Raw genomic sequence first — 15,389 nt, 5'->3', positions numbered from 1 at the left:
TATCCATATATAGATAAGTTGTAGAAAAGCAAAGTGGAAATTTCAATTATTTGGTGTCCATACAGAAGAATAAGTGTATGTTGCCATCGGAAAGCCGTCCCATTTTTTCTGATGGTGATCACCGCTAAGTTGAAAGTGCTTCCGTAACCTAACAGGAACAGTTATACAAGAATCATTCACGCATTTAACAAGTTATTTTTACTTAGTATAATTAAAAAACACGTCACATACATTGAAGTTTATCCCAAGCTCTCTCTCCTCTCCATATGTGTGTGTGTGTGTGTGTGTAGTTACACAGAGACGGCAAAAAATAAACTTGCGAACAAATGATATGCAATTGCCAATTTCAAATGGATCGATGAGATGTGGACAAATAGGAGCACTCCAACAGCTAGTGGAGGTGGGGAAAAGCAGCTAAATGGTTGGCTACTGCCCATTTCCACCCATTGGACTTTGTGAATTTCCATTACTCCTAACTTTTTGACTTTGGTACCTAGAAACGAGTGATCTAGGCGGCATGACATGTGCCCATAAAAGGGGGTCCAAGGCAGCAAGCACGAACATCAAACGGAGATCCCGCATATTCCACTTCCATTGAGGTTGAGGTTAGCAGTCAAGGCAGTACAACTGTTCAAGAGAAGAGAACAGCCTGCTGCATGCAATGGGGAGCTCAGCATCCCTCTGTCTAGTTATCACCTTGCTGGCATTCTACTTCTTGGTTCCCTCCAACGCTATACCACTCTCAAGTAAGGCGCACATCTCTGTACAAAAACTGCTCGTCTGCTCCTAAGATATTGTATCCTTGTGTGATCTAATTCTTACCATGCCGTTCAAATCGTTCCATTTGGGGTGTAGGAGTGCAGAGACAGGTGCCCTTGCAACATGTCGGTGATCAGGTGCCATGGGTCGAAGAAAGCACTCCAAAGCCAAAGGTATAGTAGTTTTTTTTCCTCTTCTTTGTTCTAAACTTTATAAGATTTGAAGGGTCTTTACAGCAAAAAAATCTTTCTGCATGGAATTACATTAAACACAACAATAATATTGGTGTGAAAATGTAAAATTTGAGATATTTTTTCAAGACATATATTGTGGAACGGAGATGGTAGCTCCTATGTTCTTCTTGTTGAACAAGTGATCATTTCTCAAGTTGGTCTGTCGCCTATAGGGATTTTGTGAATTGTTTTGGTTACTTCCTTCTGTAGCATTTTGTCAAAGTGTGGAGAGTGCAACAAGGTTGTTCATGCTTCATGGAATTGCTAAGATGTGTTAGTCCTTTGGGATTCATGTGGTTCGGCGTACTCAGTTATCAAAAGTTTGATTATAGTGATACACTGACACCATCTCCATTTGATATATATTTCAGATGGACATGGGTAGAGTGATCCCGGAGGATGCTGCAGAGAGCGTCAGTGCAAGGATGATGCTGGAGACGCAAGACTACGCGCCCTCGGGGCCGAACAACCACCACAAGCCACCGGGTTGGAACTGAGTTACGCCGCCACAACTTACATAAAATTGTATATCAGTGGTTTCATTTAGTTAACCAGCCGTGTTGTGCTGATCTATTGTGTGATGTGATGCTCACGGTCTTAAATTACACTAGGATATGCTTGAAAGATGCCAACTTATTTTACCATTGTAAGATTCATGTTTAATTGAGATATGACGATATTAATAAAAATTGGGGGTGGCTCAACCATGACCATTGTGCTGCCCATAGCTTGTTGTTCCTCCATCGATGTTGCTGCCGTTGACTTCTCTTATGCACTAACATCGTCACCGCCACCACTGATGCCACCTTCTCCTCCACCCCTAGCAACAGTTTCTCCTCATCTTGGGGGTGTCGATTTTAGTCGTCGGTTGATGGTACATATCTCACGCCTTTTCTTCCTCTCCTTTCTCTTCTTCGTGCCCCCTCTCTCAAGTTGTATGCGTCCGTCCGCCCTACAATCATATGCCAACGAGTCTCGTCTATTAAGAGTTTAAGACCAACTGGCGAATGTGTGTACATAGATTTCTTGATACTAAAGGATTAGTCAACAAAATCAGAACTAGATGACAAAAATTAGTAAAACAATTGTTGATTGCAAGGAGCTCAAAAACAGTAATAAAACACACACACGAGCAGCCAATTAAACAGCAACCTACTTTGCTAAAATAGCAAACTGCATCGATGATTAGAGCGACAAATATGACAACAACTTCCGCAAGAGACCTCATAATCGGATGGCGACTTAATCAGCATATTATCTCATTCTATATAAAACCTAATTAATATATTTTAACATACTTTTGAAAATCAGTTTTAAATAATGGAGACATATTTACAAGAACTATATTCATGTACCCAAAAAAAAATCATTGCATATTTAAAAGTATATTCCCGCGAACAAAAATAACCATTCATGTATTTAGAACATCATATGTTTCAAAAATTTATGCATATATCTGAGAATATATGCTGATGCGATCTTAAAAATGTCCACGTATTTCAAAAAACAAAAAGGTAACAAAATGTGAAGCAACAAAATAAAATGCAATATCCTAGTATGTGAGCACAACTAACATCATTGTAAGGCAGATAAAATATGAAGTTGAATCATCATGGTTGTTAATGGCTTCCTTAGATTTTTTATTTTTGCTTTTTATTGGTATTGTTTTCTTAGTAATCCAATAAAAATTTGCCAGATCTAAAATGGTGAGACAAACAACTCGATAAGTCTTTTGTGACCATGTGCTGCAAGGAGTACTCAAAAAACACTTTCTATTAAAATTATTTATTAGCCAAAGTAACTAAACTATTTATTTGATTAAAATATATTTTTGGAATTTATAAAACAAAACACAATATTTTCCAAAACAGAGATTTAATTACAAAACAGATTTAGTCTAATTCTCTATTTCTAAATACTTACAACTCACTATCTAATTTCCTCTTCATACAACAATGCCACATCACCAAGCCAGGCATATACTCATAAGTTTTTTCCATCAATTTAGTTATCCAGAACATGCCACCTTTTCAACACATGTATCCTTTTTTTAAGGCAACCAAGTCCTCCAAAATACTTTTACATTAGTGTTTATTTATTTAGCATTCATTTATGAATTTTTTAACAAGATTCTTGCAACAACACCTCTTCATTCACAAATGCCATATAATCAAGTCATGCATGTAGTCATAAGTTATTTTCTTGCATTGATTTATTCATGCAAAACACCCCACATTATCAACTCACGCATGCCCTTTTTAAGGGAGAATCAAATCATGCAAAATATTCTTACATTAGTTATTGTGTAGTTAGCATTAATTTATGGGAATGTTTCATATATGTAGGCCCTCTTTGGATACTCTAGCTTAGCTAGAGGTTAGAGTTAGTTTCTAACTCATGACTAACCCTAAACTAACTTTAACGAAAGAGGTGTTTGGATGACAGGGTTATATTGATAATAGATGCACTTGATGGAGAGAGAAAAGTGATTTTTGAGTTGGTCCCACGAGAACTAGCTCCAATTAGCACCTCTTGGATGGTGGGATAGAGAGAGAAAAGTGATTTTTTAGTGGACCCCATGAGAACTAGCTCCAATTAGCACCTCTTGGGTGGGATTTTTTTTGGGTGGGTTAGATGCAACTGGCTCCAATCTAACCCACATGTTTGGATACTTTAGGGCTATCTGAGCCCCAACTAGTTCAAACTAATTCTAACCCATGGATCCAAAGGGGGTCGTAGTCTGCAGAGACACCAGCGTCAGACCACTTGAAGGTCGTTGATTCCTCAAAATCTGCCACTCAAGATTCTGCTTTGTATGTAAATAAAAAATAGGAAAAATCCCAGAGTGTAAATCACGTGCGTAATCCTCTCTTCTCGTGATTCCTTCATTCCTAATCGCACACACTACCCAAGCTCTTCGTCCATCTCTCTCACCTCGCCCCACATCCGGTTCTTCATCCGCCTCGCCCCACTACCTCACCGCCTAGCTCCACCCGCCTCACACCGCAACCAAACCAGACAGCTGCTCCCCCTGCTACTACTTCTATCCTCTCCGTTGATTAGCACATATACCCCCTCGTCTTCTGCTCACATGCGACTATCGGGTAATGGTGCACCATTCAAGTAATAGGGGGTCGAGCCCCTCACCCTCAACTGCGATATGTGCTTCGTCGTGCTACTCATAGGTTGAATCGGTTGTGTTCGGGGTTGCACCAGCCTGACGGACAAGTGCAATGGGATGCCAAAATTCCTCCAATTTCAAAATGCTCAATCTCCAAATCGAAGGTATTGCATTCCATCGATCGCTAGAGATTTATAACTTTTTTGCAATGCAACTATGTATGTAATTCATCCAACAACCGCTTACTATTTGTTTTTTTAAGTTCATTTCCTGCCTTATATTGTTTCAATATTCCTTAATTGAAATATTTCTAGTGCTTCCAATATAGTTAACAAATGTTGACAAAATTATACTTCACTACTTCCTGCAATGCTTCATGTATATAGATCTTCCTATGTATCCATAGTTGGTGCTAAAAGATTGTTTCATGTTTCAAAATTTCATGCTTCCAAATATATGTGCAACATTTTGCACAATCTAACCATGCTTCTATTTTCTGTATTCTTGTTTAATATTTAGACAACATGAATAATACAAATAGTTCCTCAATAAAGTAAGTGTGTATCGTGATAACGGTTTCATCTCCACCATAGGGATTAGCTCGCATTTTTTTCATAATACCAAGAGGAATTTCATAATAAATAGTTTCAGTTGAAGGAGGATCCACTCTTACCAATTGTGCTCGTGGTGAAGATAACTTGAACAAGCCTCTCAAAACTTATTTTCCATAGTAGCAAGTGTAGATAAAATCCATCAAGTATGATAAATATTTCCTTACCAAATTGTGCTTGTGGTGAAGATACTACTAAGTAAGAGCGCTACACTCCCCGGCAACGCCGCAATAAAAGAGTCTTGATGACCCACAAGTATAGGGGGTCAATCATGGTCCTTTCAATAAGTAAGGGTGTCTAACCCAACGAAGAGCAGAAGGAATTGATAGGCGATTTTCTGTAAGGTATTCTCTACAAGTGTTGTAAGAGAATTTTGATGGATACTTTGATAGCAAGATAAATGGTAATAAGTAATAAGTAACAAAAGTAGCAAGGTGTAGCAAGTGGCTCAATTCATAATTATACTATTTAAGTACAAGTTGGTGATACTTCTTTATAGTGATTAAAATACCCTTGAGGAAACACCGGAATATTGTTAAGTTACTTTTACCATGATTCATCAATTTCATGTTCAATGCCTTGATAAGTTTACGTGGGTTGATGTGAGCTAAGAGCATCTCCAACAGCTGCGCTTCGCGCCGCGTCCAAAAAATGCGTTTGCAGCGCGCGCTTCAGCTGGTTTAGCGCGGGGATAGGCGTTGGCTCCAATAACCGCGCTATAATGCAGCGCGCTCACGCCGCTCCGGCAGTGCCCAAAAATGCAGCGCGCGCAGCACGCACAAACCACATATACACCACATATACATTTCAAAAAATAGGCGCAAAAACGATCAAACAAACAAAATAAATCAACAATAAATAGTCATTACAACTCAAACAAATAGTTTATCCTTCAGTACAATAAATAATGCAATAAACACAACCAATAGTTCATGAACAATACAATACAAATAATGCAATAAACACAACCAAATCATGCTCTTTGTCGTTCATGCCATGCCCACCACTCTTCAATCAGATCCTTCTGAAGATCATTGTGCGTTGCGGGACGCCGAATGGCATGATAGGAGGCAACAAAACGGGCTACCCTTTCAGCCCTTCGTCGCACTCGCACGGGATGTGCCAAGAGCGCATACTGTGAGTAATCTAAATCTTGGCCACGCTCATTCTCGATGATCATGTTGTGCATGATCACACAAGCGTGCATGATGTACCAAAGCATTTTTTGATCCCAAAATCTAGTCGGTCCTCTCACAATAGCAAATTGGGCTTGCAAAATCTCAAATGCTCTCTCCACATCTTTTCTAGAAGCCGCCTGAGCATTGTGGAAATCAAGATTTTTCTTACCTTCCGGCTTTTTCAACAGCTTCACGAAGGTTTGCCACTTTGGATAGATGCCATCCGCTAGATAATAGCCATAGTTGTACGTACGGCCATTTGCTACAAACTGCACCGGTGGCAACTCATCATCTGCAATCTTATTCATCAGTGGTGACCGGTTGACAAAATTGATATCATTCAAAGATCCAGGCATTCCAAAGAATGCATGCCAAATCCAAGTCTCTTGATCGGCCACCGCTTCAAGGATTATACTGGAACCCTTTTTTTGGCCGTGGAATTTCCCATGCCATGCCTTTGGACAATTCTTCCAACTCCAATGCATGCAATCTATTGAGCCAAGCATGCCAGGAAAGTCGCGAGCCTTGTTCATCGCCAATAGCCTTGCGACGTCTTCAGCAGTGGGAGATCTCAAATACTCCTCGCCAAACACTTGCACAATTCCCACTGCAAAGCGCTTGACACACATGATGGCTTGGCTCTCACCCATAGCCAAGTGATCATCAACTAGATCAGCCGGGATACCGTATGCCAACATACGCAATGCGGCTGTCACCTTCAGAAAGGTGCTATGCCCGAGCTCTCCGGCGGCATTCCTCCTTTGCTGGAAAAACCGGTCATGGCTCGCTAGTTTCTATGCAATGCGCTTGAACAAGTCTGTGCTCATCCTAAACCGGCGACGAAAATACGACTCCGGGTATGTGGGATTCTCCACGAAATAGTTCTTCATCAATCTGTTATGGGCATCAATCCTATCTCTCCAAATTTTCTCCCGACCCATAACCGAACCACCGTGCTTCGGTTTTTTATTGATATGCATAGCTATGATCATTGCAAGATCCTCCTCCTCTTCCATATCAAATTCTTCTTCGGAAGAATCATACGGCGAACTCATCTACAATGTTCAATACTATACTATAAAAACTACCATTCAAAACATGCACCAAATTCATAAGTTTGGAGCAATACATACCTTGTAGGCGTTTTGTCGAACACCTTGCGGGCGCGGCGCGGCAGCAAGCTCTCGGGCGCTGTTCCTCGGACGTCGGATGCGCGCGAGGGCCGGCCGGACTAGGAGGGGGTGGGGCGGAAGCGCGGCGGCGCAGGGAGGCCGGGGAAGCGCCTGAATGGTCGCCGGGGGGCGCGGGCGGCGCCCGCAGCGGAGACAGTCGGGGAAGCGCCTGAGTGGTCGCCGGCGGGCGCCGGCGGCGAGGGCAGCGGGGGGATAGGCCGGGGAAGCGTTGAACGGTCGCGGCGGCGCGGCCGGATGAGGGAGGAGCGAGCGCGGGAGCGCGGGAGAGAGCAGGAGCGAGCGCGGGAGAGTCGCGCGCGGGGGAGCCGGCGCAGCAAATAAGGGGCGCGGGATTGCGTTTCGGCCAGCACGCTGAACTGGAAATGGTGCGCGCGCCGTTTTTGCGCGCCCGCTGGAGCTGCCCGCCGCGTTGCGCGCGCGCTAAAACTGTCTTTTTTGCGGCGGGGCGCTTGTATAGCGCGCCTGTTGGAGATGCTCTAAGGTACTGTTCTTACTTGAACAAACACTTATTTATGATTATACCCTCCATGCAAGCATCCTCAAATACAGGAGAAGTAATTACGATAAATTTAGCATTAAACATGTGGATCCAAAGAAGCCCCTCATGGAATAATTTACAAACTAGTGTGGGCCAATTTTCCCAATTTATGAATAAACATGTCTAAAAGGGGTGATTAGACTACTTGACAAGATAAAAACTTAGCATTTTCCCAATTTTTAGTGTGGCCAGTTTTAACAACTATGACTATCATGTACACCCTACACTTGCATATCTAAGAGTATTGCAGCGAAAAGTAAAACATGCAAGTGTAAATAGAGGGTAAGGTAGGGACATCAAACGCAAAGGTTGACATGACAATTTTTTGCATGGTTCCGATAGGTGGCGATATCGTACGTCCATGTTAGTGAAGACTTAAACCCATGGAGGGTAACGGCTGTGAGAGTCCACGGAGGGCTCCACCCACAAGGGGTCCACAAAGAAGCGGCCTTGTCTATTCCACCATGGCTTCCGTCCACATAGGACTAGCCTCACTCATGGTAGATCTTCACGAAGTAGGCGATCTCCTTGCCCTAACAAACATTTTTGTTCAACTCCACAACACGAAATAGGAGGCTCCCAAGCGGCACCTAACCAATCTAGGAGGCACCACCCTTCAAAAGGTAATAGATGTGGTAGAACGATGAACTCCTTGCTCTTGTGCTTCTAAAGATAGTCTCCTCAACACTCAATCACCCTCTCTCATATTTGGCAGGGTTAGGAGAGATTGATCTTAAGGAAAGCAACTTGGGGAGGCTAGAAATCAAGGTTCAAATGGTTGGAATGGAATCTCTTGATCTCAACACATGAGTAGGTGGCTCTCTCTCAGAAAATGAATCTGACAAGTGTAAGTGTGTTCTGAGTGCTTCCTCTACGAGTGAGAGGTAGGTCGAGGGGTATATATATGCATCTCCCAAAATCCAACTGTTACAACATTATTGGCCAACTCAGTGACACCAAAATGTTGATCTCGATGGTACCGAGTTGCACTAAATGTGGCAACTTTGAATTCTCGGTGAGACCCATATATGAATCTCAGTGGTACCGATACGACGACCTAGAATGGTTTCCAAACTCAGCGAGACCGACTTCAAACTTGGAAATTCCAAAAATTGAAATTATCTTAACCGAAAGTTGTTCACCCAATCTCGGTGGCACTGATAGGAATGTTGGTTGTACCGAGATGGTGGGTTTGGCATAGGATTTGTCTAAGTGTAAAATCGGTATAGCCGAGTGGGAAATGTTGGTGGCATCGATTTTGCATATTTGGCTTGGGACAGATATATTTTGTGGGAAAGTGGATGAGTATTTTTGGTAGCTATCTGTAAGCACTTGAGCAGCCAATTCATCATAATACCTCGTCCCCTTTTAATAGTATTGGATTTCCTATGGACTCACAAAGTGTAAAATGAAGAGTCTTCTTGCTTGAAGCTTTAACCAATCATATTCCTTCCTTGCATCAAAGGGGCATCTTCATACAATCCTATAGCCAAAGCATCTTTGAAATTTTCTGAAATGTACTTGGATAAATTCATTAGTCCAATGATGCATATGTTGTGATTAATTACCAAATCCACATTAAGGAGCAAATGTGCTTTCAGAAGTCCTGAACCTGAATTAGCTGAGGCATTGGCCCTTCGGCGAGCGGTTTACCTTGCACACGAAAAAGGATGCAACTCACTGGTCTTTGGCTCCGATTGTCTTTCGCTGATGCAGAGGATCTATTCTCATATCAGCGACTGTTCACTTATGGGTGTTGTGGTCTCAAATATCAAAGATGACGTGTCGGATATCCCTTCTACTCGGTTTAACTTTATTAGTTGGCAATCTAATGTTTTAGCTCATAACTTAGCTAAGTCGTGTTTGAATTGTAATGGTCTTTGTGTTTTCACTTTTACTCCGGAGTGTATCCGGAAGAATCTTTGTAATTATGTTGCTTGATTAATAAAGTGCCGACGTTTTTTAATAAAAATGTGCATTTTAATCTAGTTTATGGACCGACCACTGGGGCATTTCACTCCAGCCCAGCCCAACAAAACCAGCCGCGGTCCACTTGCGCAAACGGCGTGACGGCTACGAGCACGAGCACTCAGCACTCCATGGCATGGCCCCTTCCCTGGCCGCTCTCATCGCCGGCGCCGCCACCGTGCAGCAAATACGGCAGCTCCACGCCAACCTACTCACTTCAGGCCTCCTCCCCTCCCTCGGCTCTATCCTCCTCCGCCGCCTCATTTCCCTGCCCTCTCCCCACCTCCACCTCCACCTCGCGCAGCGCCTCCTCCTGTCCCTCCCCTCTCCGCCCCTCGCGCTCTTCAACCTCCTCCTTCCCCCACTCGCCTCCTCGCCCGATCCCGCCGCAGCCGCTCGCCTCTTCCTCCACCTCCGCCGCAGCGACCTACGCCCTGACGCGCACACACTCCCGCACGTTCTCAAGGCCCTCGCGCGCCTCGCACCGGCATCCCTTCCCCTCGTCGCCTCCACACACGCGGAGGCCGTCAAGGACGGCTTAGACTGCGCCGTGGTCTACGTACGGAACGCCCTAATGGCCGCCTACTCGGCCTGTGGCCAACCGGCGCGCGCCATGCAGGTGTTCGACGAAATGCCGCGCCGGTCCGTGGTGTCCTGGAACACGGCGCTCACTGCCTGCGTGGACAACCACTGCCACGACCGGTGCGTTGGCCTGTTCTCTGCGATGGTAGAGGCCGGGTTCGAGCCCGACCAGACCACGTTCGTGTGCATGATGTCCGCCGCCGCTGAGCTTGGCAACTTGCCGCTCTGCAAGTGGGCGCATGGGCAGGTCGTCGCCCGGCAGCTGGACATGACGCTTCAGCTTGGCACGGCGGCAGTGAACATGTACGCGAAGTGTGGCTTGGTAAGTTATGCCTGGCGCTTGTTTGAGAGGATGCCGGCGCGGAATGTCTGGACCTGGAGCGCAATGATCCAGGGGTTTGCACAGAATGGATTGGCCCTGGAGGCGCTCAAGCTGTTCGAAAGGATGAAGGACGCATCAGTTGCGCCCAATTATGTCACATTTCTCGGGCTGCTCTGCGCATGTAGCCATGCTGGGCTGGTCGACGAGGGACGTCAGTTTTTCCGTGAAATGCGGCATGTATACGGGATCGAGCCAATGATGAAACACTACAGCGCCATGGTCGATGTCCTAGGGCGCAATGGTCGCCTCCAGGAAGCTTATGACTTTGTTATGGACATGCCTCTGGAGGCTGACCCAGTTGTATGGAGGACATTGTTGGGCGCCTGCCAGATGCACAGCTCCAAGGACTGCATTGACATTGTCAGCAAGGTGCAGGAGAGATTGCTTGAGCTGGAGCCCAGGAGAAGTGGGAACTATGTGATGGTGGCAAACATCTACTCTGGCATTGGATCATGGGACGAGGCGGCGAAGGCGAGGAGGGTGATGAGGGAAGGGGGGATGAAGAAGATGGCAGGTGAGAGCTGCATTGAGGTCGGGGGCCTGGTGCATCGCTTCATCTCCGGGAATGATTCCTGCCTAGAATATGATCGGGCTTGTAGCGTTGTCCATGAATTGAATCTCAACATGAGAAAATGTGGACTTATTGACGGGATTTCGCTTATTGATGCTGAGTGATTATATAGTCTGCATTCTTTACCTGATCGTACGTTTGCATCTGTTGATTGTGTGCCGTGTCTTACTCATTGATGAAACAAAATTGCTTTGTGTCGGACATTTTCAGTAGAATTTCTGTACGTGATGCAACTTTGCTGATAACTGAACAACCAAGTTTTATCAAAAATTCTGGATTTTCCCCTGAAAACAGGAACATCAACCATCTGATCACCAACAATGGCCAAAGTTGGTTGTAGATTATCTGGATCTCCTTCAGCGGTACTGTTTGTGGAAAAGAAAACTATGTGAGATTTATTTTAAACCATCAATGGATGTCACTCTTGCAAATCAACCACCGGGTAAAAAAAATCAGACAAGAACTCATTGAAGAAAACATAGACAACTTCTCTCGAAACAGGCTTACACCCCGCTATATTAATATAGCAAACACCCGATACATCCAACGATAGGTGTTGGGATGGAACCAGCACAAACACGTCCAAAAAAGGAAAGAGAAAATACAAAAGAAACAAATGCCAACAACGACGGATCAACAAAAACAAAGAGGCCTCGCAACCGCTGCGTCCACCGAAGATCTCCCACTAAGCTCCTAGCCTCCTAGTTTAAAAAAACTCCCAGCCTTCGAAGCGCCGATACCAATCAACACATCCAAGAAAGGACGCGTCGATGCCGCCGCTGTTGCGATGGGTTTCCGTCTGTACACGGCGAGGAGAAAGGAAGGTGTCGGGGGGATAACCCCGGGGTAGGCTCATCGAGCCTACTCCTTCATTTCCTGCCCAAAGGATATGAACAAACACAGTTTCCCAAGGCCCAAGTCTTCTGGCTGGCTAGGCCGCGCCTACCGGCTGGAGGACGAGGCGGACATCTCTCTGGCCAGCCAGGCAACCCCTGCCGGCTAGAGTCGAGACGGTTACCTCTTCCTGACCAGCTTGGTCAATCCAGCCGGTCAGGAACGAGGCGGACGTGCCCAAGCCGGCTAGCCAAGCAGGCTAGCCGGCCGAGGATCACAAGTCACATCACATCGTAGGTCAGGATGAGACCTTACGATTAAAGGTAGCTACGCGTCAGGAAAGGTACAGGATCGGAGCGCCCGGCAGGTACGAGCGTCGGCGGCCACACGCCCACACCGCTGACCTACCCCGGCTCTGATCCATCACCTAGCATAGTGTCGGACCGTCACACTCCCACTCCATTACTGCACTCGACGTGGGGAACAGTGGAGGCGGTCGTACTACTTACCCATGACGAATCTCGCTGGACGACGCTCGACGTACAGCGCGTGCTCGGCGTCAACCTTACGCGAGAGATCCATTGGCCAGCCGGCGGGTCCCACGGCCAATCGAGACCATGCAGCCGGCGGGCCCCTCAAGCGACAAGACAAGACTCTCATGGGCCCCTGGTCAGCCGGCGAGGATGCCAGCCGGGTCCACTCTTGTACCCTTTATCCATATTGTAGGCCGGTGGGTTCGCCTATAAAACCCCCCGGTCGCCCTCCATGCAGGGGGGCGATGATTCCACGGACGAACAACACTACACACTCACCAACCACATAGAGAGAGGCAGAGACGAGTCGGCTGCTCCCCTCTTCCTCCTCCCAACACAGCTCCAGGAGCAACCCTGTAATCCGTTCATACGCAGCAAACACTCCGGGAGGACTAGGGGTCTTATCTCTACGGAGAGCCCTGAACCTGGGTACATCGTGCGTTCCATGCTTGTACCAACCTCGTTCCCAGCGCCCTCCTTTGCCCCTTCGGTTCTCACCGACTTTAGCCTACCTATGGCATATGTTGTGAGTATTCACCGACAGAAGGGTAGCACCCGACGCCCTCCAGGTGTTGAAAATATGAGCAATTTACCATATGATTTTATTAACAGAAAAGGTAGATAAAACATGACTAACATAATAGAGATGAAATAAGGCAAGTAATATAAAGACGAGACAGCAAAAGGCATGTGCACATATGATCTAGAAGAGAACATATATAGAGTCGTTCTATATATGCAAGAAGGCATCTGAAGAGATGAGCAGAAACGGAACATATCTAGAAGAGAAACTAGAACAAGAAGTCGCGGCAGGAACTCAAACAAAAAGAACACGAGCACGTACTGAGTTGCAGCAGCAACAATAGGGTTGGTGTTGGCATTTGTCATTAGCCATGTTACCGAAGAGGTGGTCGACGTCGGGGAAGAAATTGTCGTCCGGAACATGGTCGTTGGTGTCCGTGATGAAAGCCAGTAGTCACGCTGAGCGCTCCCCAAAAACCTTATCGCCCTTCTCCACTCGAAGAGACGGAGTTTGGAGCGACCTCCCTTTTATAGGCGCAAGAGAAGGAGGCGAGAGGCCAGCGAGGGGAGCCGAAGAGAACGAGGGAGACGAAACGAACAGACAACAGCTCATACATGACTAACATCCTCCTGCAACCCGTCGTGACGAGGCGAGGCGAGCGATGGAGGAGGAGGAGCGCGCGTGTATGTCTCTCTTGTTCTCAAGCTCATACATGTGTGGAAACATCCTCCCTTATAAGGAGGTCCAACTCCCACTAAACTAACAATGTGGGACTAAACTTTTCCACCTCTTGCCTTGCACGAATGGGCTGCGTGGGCCTCCAGGATTTATTAGGAATTTCTGAAATTATTATTGGGCTAGCCCAAAATATATAAAATTCCAGCAATCCCCCACCATATCCCAGAGGCACACAAAATTTGCCTTTGGTTCCAAAACACTGTTTTATATACTGATACTTCAGTGGAGACTGTTAAGTTGAACTTTGATGACCCACAAGTATAGGGGATAAATCGTAGTCCTTTCGATAAGTAAGAGTGTCGAACCCAACGAGGAGCAGAAGGCTTTGATAAACCGTTTTCAGCAAGGTAATAACTGCAAGCACTGAAAGTAGCGGTAACAAGTGATGGTGTAGCAAGGTGAAACGTAGCAAGCGAAAAGTAACAAGTAAGAAGTAGTAGCAACGGTGCAACAAGTGGCCCAATCCCTTTTGTAGCAAGGGACAAGCTTGAACAAAGTCTTATAGGAGGAAAAACGCTCCCGGGGACACAGGGGAATTTCTGTCATGCTAGTTTCATCATGTTCATGTGATTCGCGTTCGTTACTTTGATAGTTTGATATGTGGGTGGACCGGCGCTTGGGTACTGCCCTTACTTGGACAAGCATCCCACTTATGATTAACCCCTCTCGCAAGCATCCGCAACTACGAAAGAAGAATTAAGACAACGTCTAACCATAGCATTAAACTAGTGGATCCAAATCAGCCCCTTACGAAGCAACGCATAGACTGGGGTTTAAGCTTCTGTCACTCTAGCAACCCATCATCTACTTACTACTCCCCAATGCCTTCCTCTAGGCCCAAATATGGTGAAGTGTTATGTAGTCGACGTTCACATAACACCACTAGAGGAAAAGACAACATACAGCATATCAAAATACCGAACGAATACCAAATTCACATGACTATTATCAGCATGACTTATCCCATGTCCTCAGGAACAAAAGTAACTACTCACAAAGCATAATCATAATCATGATCAGAGGTGTAATGAATAGCATCAAGGATCTGAATATAAACTCTTCCACCAAATAATCCAACTAGCATCAACTACAAAGAGTAATCAACACTACTAGCAACCTTACAAGTACCAATCGGAGTCGCGAGACGGAGATTGGTTACAAGAGATGAACTAGGGATTGGAGAGGAGATGGTGCTGATGAAGATGTTGATGAAGATGACTCCCCTCCGACGAGAGGAGTGTTGGTGATGACGATGGCGACGATTTCCCCCTCTGGGAGGGAAGTTTCCCCGGCAGGATCGTCGTGCCGGAGCTCTAGATTCGATCTGCTCAAGTTCCGCCTCGTGTCGGCGGCGAAACCACGAAAAAGCTCCTCCTTAATTTTTCCTGGAACGAAACCCTTCATATAGCAAAAGAGGGGGGCCAATGGGCCCTCAGGGAGCCCACAAGCCTTGTAGCCGCCACCAGGGGGTGGCGGCTACCCGGCTTGTGGGGCCCTGGTAGCTCCCCTCTAGTACTTCTTTCGCCCAGTATTTTTTATATATTCCCAAAAAATTCCACGTTGATTTTCAGGGCAATTGGAGTTGTGCAGAATAGAGGACTCAGACTTGCTCCTTTTCCAGTCCA

The 15,389-nt window shown here is 45.9% G+C and overlaps 2 protein-coding genes across 2 annotated transcripts; both read left to right on the top strand.

Moving 5' to 3' along the window:
- The first annotated feature begins 549 nt into the window (after window positions 1-549).
- LOC123396037 lies at window positions 550-1,733 on the top strand. Its single transcript, XM_045091068.1, has 3 exons — window positions 550-746; window positions 856-932; window positions 1,364-1,733. The coding sequence occupies exons 1-3, from the start codon at window positions 662-664 to the stop codon at window positions 1,487-1,489; spliced, it is 288 nt and encodes a 95-aa protein (XP_044947003.1). The 5' UTR covers window positions 550-661; the 3' UTR covers window positions 1,490-1,733.
- A 7,966-nt stretch (window positions 1,734-9,699) lies between these two features.
- On the top strand, window positions 9,700-11,261 carry LOC123395781 (pentatricopeptide repeat-containing protein At2g36730). The gene has a single exon (XM_045090811.1). The coding sequence runs from the start codon at window positions 9,738-9,740 to the stop codon at window positions 11,238-11,240; it is 1,503 nt and encodes a 500-aa protein (XP_044946746.1). The 5' UTR covers window positions 9,700-9,737; the 3' UTR covers window positions 11,241-11,261.
- The last annotated feature ends 4,128 nt before the right edge of the window (window positions 11,262-15,389 follow it).

The sequence above is a fragment of the Hordeum vulgare genome, chromosome 5H, assembly GCF_904849725.1.
Source record: "Hordeum vulgare subsp. vulgare chromosome 5H, MorexV3_pseudomolecules_assembly, whole genome shotgun sequence".
Classification (NCBI taxonomy): domain Eukaryota; kingdom Viridiplantae; phylum Streptophyta; class Magnoliopsida; order Poales; family Poaceae; genus Hordeum; species Hordeum vulgare.
The sequence above is the reverse complement of the archived record's forward strand: the minus strand, read 5'-3'. Positions and strand labels throughout refer to the sequence as shown.